Genomic DNA, 9,939 nt, shown 5'->3' with positions numbered 1-9,939 from the left:
AAAAAAAAAAAAAAAGAAAAAGAAAAAAAAAGAAAATCTGGGGTTCTAACACAGGCTTCATTGAATTTTAGCTCAGTTAGTATGCCACATTCATATTCAAAATCTCCTTCCTTTTGAGCATGCCTTTCTACTGATTTTTTTTTCAATATTTTGAGAATTTCAGAGTACAGATTTTTGTATATTGTTGTCAATTTATTCCTATATGCTTTAATATTTTTGCTATTAACATGGGATTGTTTTGTATGTTTGTTTGTTTGAGATAGGATTTACTATGTAGCCCTGACCAGACTGGAACTCTATGTAAGCCAGGCTGCCTTCAAGCTCATAGAGATAGATCTACCTGCCCCTGCCTTCTAGGTGCTAGGATTAAAGGCTTATGCCAATGTTACTTTCTTAATTTAACTTTTATATTGTTCATTGTTATATATACAATATACTTTTTGTTTGGCAATCTTGTATCTTTATTTTCATTGTTTAACTTTTATCTTTTTTATGGATTCCTTAAGATGTCTGTGCACATTATCAAGTCATCTGTAAAGCAGGTTTTTAGTTCTTTTCAACTTGGATATTTTTCTTTGTATTGCCTGGTAGTCCTCACTACAATACCCCAAGTCAGTTAGAATTGACAAGAAGCAGACTTTCTTACCTTGGTTACATGATGCTGGGAGTAAGACGGTCTTTCCCTCTTGAACCTATTAGCTGTAGGCATCTATGCTAGTTTGTTTTTTTTTTTTTTTTTTTTTTTGTCAGCTTGACACAACTAGAGTTAACTGGTAAGAGAGACCCTCAGTTAAGAAGATGCCTCCAATGGCCTGTAGGCAAGTCTCCGGGGCATTTTCTTAATTGATGACTGACATGAGGGCCCAGCCCACTGTGGGTGACGCCACCCCTGGGCAGGTGCTTCTGGGTGCTATCCCAGTGATTCTCAAGCTGTGGGTTGCAACCCCTTTGGATCAAATAATCCTTTCACAGGGGTCTCATATCAGATACCCTGCACATCAGGGTAAATTAGAGGATTTACCCTGTAAATCTTTACATTATGATTCATAACACTAGCAAAATTACAGTTATAAAGTAGCAACAAAAATAATTTTATGGTTGGGGATCACCATAACATGAGGAATGATATTAAAGGGTTTCAACATTAGGAAAATTAAGAAGCATTGCTCTGTGCCTTATACTTCAGCTCCTGCCCTACATAAGTTCCTGCCTTGACTTTTCTCAGAAATAGACTATGTGTAGCCAGTAGAAGTGTAAGCTACACAGACCCTTTCCTCCCCAACTTGCTTTTGGTCATGGTTTTTGTCACAACAGTAGAAAGAAAACTAGGGCTGTCTTTCTTCATTGTGGACAGAAGAGTGAGATTTAATTTGGTAGGTGCTCTGGGCAACAAACTCACATGGAGGTCTAACCAGTATATAATGAATTTAAAGTGGGTCTAATAAAAGAATGACATGGTGGTTCCAAGTCCTGGAAACTTAATGTTTTTTCAGACTTAATGTTTTTCCAACCAGTTAAACTGACTTTATCTTCTGCAGAAGTTTTCTGTCAACTTACTTAGACAAGACAATGAATCTCTATTTTTTTAAACTTTAAAATTATTTTTATTATGTGTTAGTGTATGTGTACAGCAGGTGCCCTCAGAGGCCAGAGGATCAAAACCTTGGAAACTGTAGTTAAAGATAGTAGTAAGTGGTCACGTGGGTGCTGGGAATCAAACTTGGATCTTCTGGAAAAGCAGCCAGTGCTCTTAACCTCTTAGCCATCTCTCCAGTCCTTGACTTGAATCATGATTCAGACTTAACTATTAAAGCTAGAAAGAAAAATATTATTCTTTGGTAATTTCATTCGTGAATACAATTTTCTTAATTTTTCTTTTAGAAGAAAAATTTTTAGAGTGTAACTCTGTGCAGTGATTTGAATGAGAATGGCCCCATGGCTCATAGATTTGAATTTTTGTTGGACTGTTTAAGAAGGAGGTATGTTCTTCCTGGAAGAGGTGTATCATATATATATATATATATATATATATATATATATATATATATATATCATATATTTGAATTTTTGTTGGACTGTTTAAGAAGGCTCAGGAGGTATATTCTTCCTGGAAGAGGTGTATCACTCAGGGTAGGCTTTAAGATTTCAGAGGCTCAGGCCAGGCCAGTCTCTGGCTTATACTTGTAGATGAGATATAAACTCCCGGCTCCTGCCCCTGCTCCCTCCCTGCCTGCCTGCCACCTTGCTCCCTAGCATAATAAACTGTAGGCAAGCCCCAGTTAAGTACTTTCCTTTCAAAGTTGCCTTGATCATGGTATCTCTTCACAGCAGTAGAAGAGTGATGGAGTATCCTAAAGAGTCTGACCTTAAGATAGCTCTCTGTCATATGCTTTACTTTTGGATGATTGATGTCAGTGTATCCTGTGTAGACTTGTGGATTTGGATATAACTTTTTGCATTTGTACATTGCACAGAGTAAACTATGTTTTGTATGTCTCCAAGCTTCTCAAGAGCTTAAGTCTCCCAAAGACGTTTTATACCTTCAGATCTGTTTCAGATATCAAGATCATTTCTTTTTTTGTTTTGTTTTGGTTTGGTTTTCGAGACAGGGTTTCTCTTGGAGCTTTGGAGCCTGTCCTGGAACTAGCTCTTATAGACCAGGCTGGCCTCGAACTCACAGAGATCTGTCTGTCTCTGCCTCCTGAGTGCTGGGATTAAAGGCGTGCGCCACTACCACCTGGCGTCAAAATTCTTTGTACCAGTCAGTTCTTATTAGCCGTTGGCAAAGATGAACATGATTGTAAAGGTGAACCAGACACTGAGACAGACGTGTAGAATCCCAGCATGAAGGATGTTAAGGCGGAAGGGTGGGGAGTTCAAGGTCAGCCTTGGTCTACAAAGTGAATTCTGGGCTATCTGAATACAAAGAAAAACTCTGGCTCAAAAAATATGATCAAAAAATAAAAAAATCTCTAAGTTACTTAGGAAGAATATTAAGTATAAATTTGTTTCATACTTGGTAACAGATTTTTTATAAAAATGAAAAAAGCCACTGGAAAGTTACAATTTTAAAGATCTAATGGTATACAAAAATCTTGGTATTAAACTGCCTCCAGGATTTTGTTAAGTTCAATCTTATTATTTGCAGGTAACTTTTTACTAGGCAGTCTGACTTTCAACTTCCAGTGGACTCAGTACCAATTTGTAGATCTTAATCCTAACTGCAGCCTTGAGACTCAATAGTAACTAAGGAGGGGCTGGTGACATAGTTCTGCAGGTAAAGCTCTTGCCATGGCCACCTGAATTTGATCCCTGGGACCCATGTAGAGGTGGTGGTGAGAACAATTGCACACATGCACTCAAACACATACACATCATATACACGCACAATAATAGGTTTTTTTAAGTAGCTAGGGTGGAAAAGATTTTGAAGGCAAAACCATACCTTAGTTTTTGTTCATCTTATCCTGTGAAAGAACAAGAAATGAAGTTAGGCTCAGGAAAAGCAGAAGGTAAGAAGTTCTGGGAAGTGAGCAGATTGAAATCTAGGATAAGCTGTCCATTTTTCCAGTTTCTCCCTATGTCATTAACTCCCTAACCTGGATGCGCCACCTGGCTACCTAGGATAGAGCCCTGCATTCCAGTTCTCACTCTGCCACCAAGGAACACCTTAAAATTTTATTTAACGGCTCCCCTGATAAGCTTGAGCTCTGTCTTGGTTACTTTTCCTGTTGCTATGACAAAATACCCTGACAAAAGCAGTTTAAGAGAGAAAGGGCTGATTTTGACTCACAGTTGGAGGAAGTCATACTGGCAGAAGCTACATCCACAGTCAGGTAGGAATACTCCTCAGTCAATGTAATCTTTATAATGCTCAACAGACGTTCCCAGAGTATAACTTTATCTATGCCCAGAGGCTTGTCTGCCAAGTTGAAAATCAGTACTACCACAGGCTCCTATAGATACCAAAGACTCAATAACTTAAATAATAGACATTTACTCTGAATCAGCTCTGAAAGCTAGGAGGCTGAGATCAGAGCAAGAGTGTGGTTGAATTCTGATTTAAAAAAAAAAAAATCACTGGTATGCAGTTGGTCATCTACTCGCCCATGCTGATGTGACCTTTCTCCACACTGCTTATGAAAAGAAACAACAGGCTCCTGGTATCTCTTTTTCTATGAGCACTAATCCCATCATCAATGCCATACTCTAATGACTTCGCCTGCCCCTAATCACCCCTTAAAGGCCTGCTGTGTGACAAAACTTTCTCTGGGAAACTGCAGCATACATGTCTACCCACCCCAGATAGGGAACCATGGCGATTAAAGTACAGATACCATAACTGTCCTGCTTGGTGAACCAAGAGTTTTGTTGGGTTACTTATAGGAATATGGGTGAGGGGTTACATACAGGAGCAGAAATGACTCAAAGACAGCTGCATTACTGAAACCTACCCAGCATGGATGACAGCTCACAAAGCTGGGAACCTGGAGCACAGTGTATACCTTGCAAGCAGCTTAATGAGTTGCAGAGTGTCCTTTCCAGATTCCCCAGGTAGCATCTTCCAGACAGCTGGTCTAGTTTGAAAATCTTTGTAGCTCAGTTTTTCTGAGAGTCTTTGTATCATAGCTTCCTTCCTTCTAAAGCGAGTCTCAGTTTTTATTGCTTACTCTAGCAGAGAGGGAACCTAGTGAATCTGGTCGGTTTCAGGGACTTCCTGAAGCTATTTCGAGTTGTTTACCTTCCTGCTTAAGGAGCTTCCTATAGGATGGAATGTTTTTAATCTCAGAGAAAACTGTTACATGACAAGCCCCTATCTCCAAATTCCATCACATTGGGGTTTAGGCCTTCAGCATATGAATTGAAGGGGTCCATATGATTATATAGACACAATCACTCAGTACATAGAAGAGGTTCATTCTGTTATAGTTTCTTCATATGTGAAATGATTGAACTTCTCTCTAGCTCTTAACATTTATATATGTAAAATGTTTTTACATTGTTTTGTAGTTTGAGAGATAGGAAGTAGTTTCTCCCTACGTTGTCTGAAATAACACAACTTCATAAGATTGGATTCAAATAGAGATAGTCTTGTTCTTTCATTTATTAGATACTTTTTGAACTTTTGCTGTGTTCTAGGAGCTATTGCTGACACTGAGAAAATAATAGTGAACAAAATGGATAAAACTTCTTGTCTACTTTGAACTTAACATTTTAAAAATTAAATTAGAAATAAATTTACAAATAGATGAGGTAATAATGACTAAGATAAAATGGGTAATATTAGTAATGTGGAGCTTATAACTTTAGAGAAGGTGATCAGAAAGAAGGCTACTTTATTAGGTAATATTTTAGTTAAAGGATGGGAACAGGTGTCGACTTCTATGAGGCCATATTGGAAGCTGAAGTGCTACCAGGGTGAGAGCTTTATTCAAAATCTTACCTGAGCCAAACCTCCTTATTCTTTTTTGTTTTTTATATTTGAAATTTTATGGGCAGTTTATTAAGTTCAATGTTGAAAGCTATCAGAAGAATATTCTCCTGAAAAATATGTTTTTTTCTTAGAAAAAAACGAAAGAAAGATCCAAACCCCTCTCAGTATAGCCACAGATGCTGTGGCGGTCACGCCTCTCTGGAATCAGGGACAGTCTGTCAGTCTGAGGAGTCGCTTCCTGCAGCAACAGGATTGTAGTCGGGATCATCATCACCATCCTCCAGTTCCAAGTCATCCATTTCCTGGAACAAGGACTCATCCACCTCCACGTTGTTCCCAGCTGTGAAGAGCAAGACAGCCTCGCCTTATACTCCAGAGACACGCCCACCGTGAATTCCCAGGAAAACACGCCCACCTTGGACTCCCAGGCTACCAGTGAAAATCTTTCCAAACTAAGTTATCAGCAGAGACTTTGACAATAGAAGAGCAACTTCAGGCTTCATGGTCATAGTCTAAAGTCTCGCTGTTTTAAGAAAAGGCTCATAGAATATTTAATGACAATGAAGCATGTTACAGTTGGAAACAATGACTCACTGTCTTTTACACGGTAGACAATCACTGAGATCAACCCCACAGATCATCTATCTAATCTAGTGATAGCAGATATACATATCATTCAAGCTCAGCTGCACTTCTTAACTTTCTGTCATATACAACTTGCCTTATACACTTGCCTACTTCCCTTTTTATACAACAGATGGCAAAGGTTCTCATGCCTACGTCTATGTCTAAGCACTGGCCAGGCTCTGCCTCAGCACCAAACCCTGTGACGGCCTGAGTCAGATATAGTAGAATAACACAGCACTCCCCAGTCTGTGCAAATGGTATCTTCCTTCCCTCTGGGAGTGTAGCTTATTCACATTCAATCCAATAAGAATATAAAGAGAGCCTTGAGCAGTTCAGACCTAAAACTAGACTATACCAAGTTCACGCCAAAGAACAACTGACTTGGAGGTAGTGAAGGTTTCTCAAATATCGTAGGGGTACACCTGAATCCACCAAGAACATAAGGGTCAGTGTGAAGCAGTTCTAGAAGTACAGAAAAGGCGGAAGGAAAAAGTAAGATCTTGACACTTCTATTTAGCAGACAAGATTCTTGAGGGAAAATACCTTGAAGTAACACAGGCAAGGCCAGACTGAGAGACACTGTGGTTTTTTTCCCTATCGAAGAATTTTAAAGTTTTATGGTTAAATATAAGTTTCACCGTCTCAGAACCAGAGCAGGAAATATAGAATGTTTAAGACCCTGAGAAGAAAAAAGAGATTCAGAGGCTGGAGAGATGGCAAGAGCACTGGCTGCTCTTCCAGGGGATCAAGATTCAATCCCAAACACCCATAAAGTGGCTCACAACCCTCTCCAGTTTCAGATGTGGTGCCCTCTTCTGGACTCCATGGCAACTAAGCACACATACAGTAAAACACATATTTAGTCAAATACTCATACACATAAAATAAACAAACCTTTAAAAGAAAAAGGAGAAAGAGATTCAGAGAAATTATTTAGATAGCTACAATAAAAGTTCATGCAAAAATAATAAAGACTTCAAATAAGAGGAGATTGCTGGTAGACATTTCCAAGGTAGACTCAACAGGTCTCTTTGGGAAATCTAGAGATAAAGAGAAATCCTTACCTAAGAGAAGAAGAAAGCAGTCAAGAATAACTGAAGACAAGCATGTTGGAGCACACTTCTAATCCAAGCACTTGAGAGGTGCAGGCAGGAGGATCTAAGTTCAAGGCCAGCCTAGTCTACGTAGTTAGTTCCAAGCCAGCCACTGCTATACAGTGAGACACTATGGAGGAAGGAAGAAAAAGAGAAGGGAAGGAAAAGTAAAGATAATAAAGTTTCTATAGCACAAGAGAATGAGATGAGGCTTTGGAGCGCTGGAAATCCTCAAGAAAACAACAAAAAAAAAAATATCCCACTGAATTTCTGACTTATTTTGTTGTCTTGAGAGTCTCACTCTGTAGCCTAGACAGGCCTGTAACTCACACTGCAGAACAGTATAGATGGTGAGCCTCCATGGCCAGCTTTGGGTTTCGTTTTTAAGATCATAAAAATAAAAATCTTGACCTATCTGCTAGAGAAGATTTGAGGAAAAAGAAATATTGAGGGCTGGCAGTGTAGCTCAATGACAGTGTTTACTTGCATACAAAAGGCCTGGGGTTCAGTTCTTAACACCAGGAACAGAGTGAGTGCCAGTAAGTGCCCCATGAGGTCAGGAAGAATGGTTTAGCCGTGAGCCACATCAACAGTGCCTAAGCTTCTCCAGCACACAATCAGCACACAATGTTTGAGAGGCCAAACCTAGAAAAACTCCAAATGACAGGAGACAAACAATAAAGTTAAAGAGACCTACAACCCTAAGAAGGTGCTGCTCCTGTGACCAAGTGGGACCAAGCATGGAGGCCAGTCTAAAAACACAAGCAAGCCATCAGCTGCGAGAGGCCAGGCAATGGTCCAGTTTGTTGGGCCACTATGCTCTTTGCCGTGAGCATAGTGACAAGAAGGACAGTACAGTAAGCATCTCAGGATGGGGAGCTGGTAGACGCAGAGAGAACAAAGGAGACAGGGGAGGAGCAAGAGAGGAGAGCACAGGGACAAGATGCCCAACAGCTGCAAAAGCAGAAGGAAGAGCCCTGCCTGCAAAGGAAGCAAGGAGTTTCACATCTGGGGCTTCTCCACACCGGGAGCAGATCGTGGATTTGGTTCTTTAAAATCTAATATAGACTTTTGAGGAAAACGTCCCCTGAACTATGCTGCTCAGTTTTCCAGCTGACAGAGGCTCATGTACTATGAGAATGCCACCCTAAGAAAACTTGAAAAACACACATTGCTAGACAATTTAAACATTTAGATAGAGTGTATAAATTGATCATCTACTAGAACTTATCTTTAGAATGTGATTTTTCACAGGTTTGGCAGGATAATTTCACACTAAATACAAATATAATTTGCTTTTCATGGAATAAGAAGATGATGTGTTACATCCATGAGGAAGTCTAACAGTATCTTACCGTCCTCCAGGAACTGGATATCAGATGTGTCAAGATTATGATCTGTTTCAAATAACTGTTTCCCTAAAAGAAATAAATATGCTTAATTCAAAAGGGATAGTATTCCTTCATTCCCTACAACCACTTAAAAGGGTACGAGCTCAATAAAAGAAATCTGGACATCTGTATTTCTGGGAATTTCAATCAATTTATGGATTGTGCAGTAGCTTAGAAGTTAAGACCTGTATTCACACTAAAACAGAAAAAATGAAAAACCAAAGCTCCTCAGGCCTGGAAGACTATGGGTTTGGTTCTCTCACTCTGAAGGCTTTTGATCCTCAATATTCTTTTTTTTTTTTTTTTAATCCTCAATATTCTTATTCCAGGATCCAGAATACAAAACAAGACTCGCCAATTACCAAACAAAGATATACAACAAACAGTAGCTATGAATTGTGTGTGACAAGACACATGTTTGTCATGGCAACCTGTCCTGGTCATCTTTGCTGTCAGGGGACGGACGGCACAGCTGCAGGGTGGCAGAAGTCACTATGCCAGAGAGGCACCCATACCACTCAGTTTGTTCTTTCCTGCTTGTTCTTCTTCTTTCATCCGCTTCTTTTTCATTTCCAGGAGTTCTGCATCAAATTTGGCTTTCCAACTCAAGAAATTCTCAATCGTAACAGGAGTGCCATGGAACAGTTTCTTAGGAAACAAAAGACGCAAGCATCATAACAATGAGGCAGTCATTTAACAAACATAGCAAAGGTCTTTGTCTCCCAGATGCACAACCACCGAGGTGAAGAACACTAATGACTCCACCTGCACTAGCTCTCTTTAGTTTCAGCAGCTTACTCTGGAAAAGGCAATTATTCTTCTTCTAAATATCAAAAAAAGTTAAGATAATATGCAATGTACTTACTGTACTCGTCATAGCTACCTACTATTAAGCAAAGTTCTTGGTTTTAATATATTTTGGATAAACATCAATTTATAACACTGCCATCACTTTTTTACTTTACTCGAGCTTGGTTCTGGTCTGTATGATTAGGAACTTAGGACATTCTGATTTACAATACAAGAATGATTTACAATTCTTGGTCTTACATGAGTGAGCTTTATCAATCTGTCACTTGTTACTCACATGTCATCAACCACACCTAGTTAAATTTACTTTTTAGTTCACTACTGTGACTTCCAAAAAGCCAGTTACTAAATAAAATAATCAGAAAAAAAGAAAAGCTAATTATCAAACAAGCCGACTAAGAGATGTAAAAAAAAAAAAATTAGATTTTCAAGTATACCTTCTCTGCTTCTTCTGCTTCCTTTTCTTTCTGTTTCTTTTCTTCCTCTCTTCTGGTTTTTATCTGATCGACTATCTCATTTAACTTTTCTTGAACGGCTGTCACAAGGGTGAAGATCATCACCATGCCGAGATTCTCCTCAGCCT

General features: G+C 39.2%; 2 protein-coding genes across 12 annotated transcripts in view; one reads left to right on the top strand and one right to left on the bottom strand.

Moving 5' to 3' along the window:
- Arhgef11 (Rho guanine nucleotide exchange factor 11) overlaps nucleotides 1–9,939 on the top strand; it is a 173,434-nt gene that overhangs the window by 43,362 nt on the left and 120,133 nt on the right. The window lies entirely within an intron of this gene.
- Rwdd1 (RWD domain containing 1) overlaps nucleotides 5,475–9,939 on the bottom strand; it is a 16,888-nt gene continuing 12,423 nt past the window's right edge. The window contains exons 3-6 of the mRNA XM_005356917.3: nucleotides 9,794–9,937; nucleotides 9,062–9,194; nucleotides 8,511–8,573; nucleotides 5,475–5,774 (exon numbers count right to left, since the gene is read on the bottom strand). Coding sequence (XP_005356974.2) covers nucleotides 5,653–5,774; nucleotides 8,511–8,573; nucleotides 9,062–9,194; nucleotides 9,794–9,937 — 462 coding nt within the window. The 3' untranslated portion in view covers nucleotides 5,475–5,652. The remainder of the gene's footprint in view (nucleotides 5,775–8,510; nucleotides 8,574–9,061; nucleotides 9,195–9,793; nucleotides 9,938–9,939) is intronic.

Source organism: Microtus ochrogaster, chromosome 21 (genome assembly GCF_000317375.1).
Source record: "Microtus ochrogaster isolate Prairie Vole_2 chromosome 21, MicOch1.0, whole genome shotgun sequence".
Taxonomy (NCBI): domain Eukaryota; kingdom Metazoa; phylum Chordata; class Mammalia; order Rodentia; family Cricetidae; genus Microtus; species Microtus ochrogaster.
The sequence above is the reverse complement of the archived record's forward strand: the minus strand, read 5'-3'. Positions and strand labels throughout refer to the sequence as shown.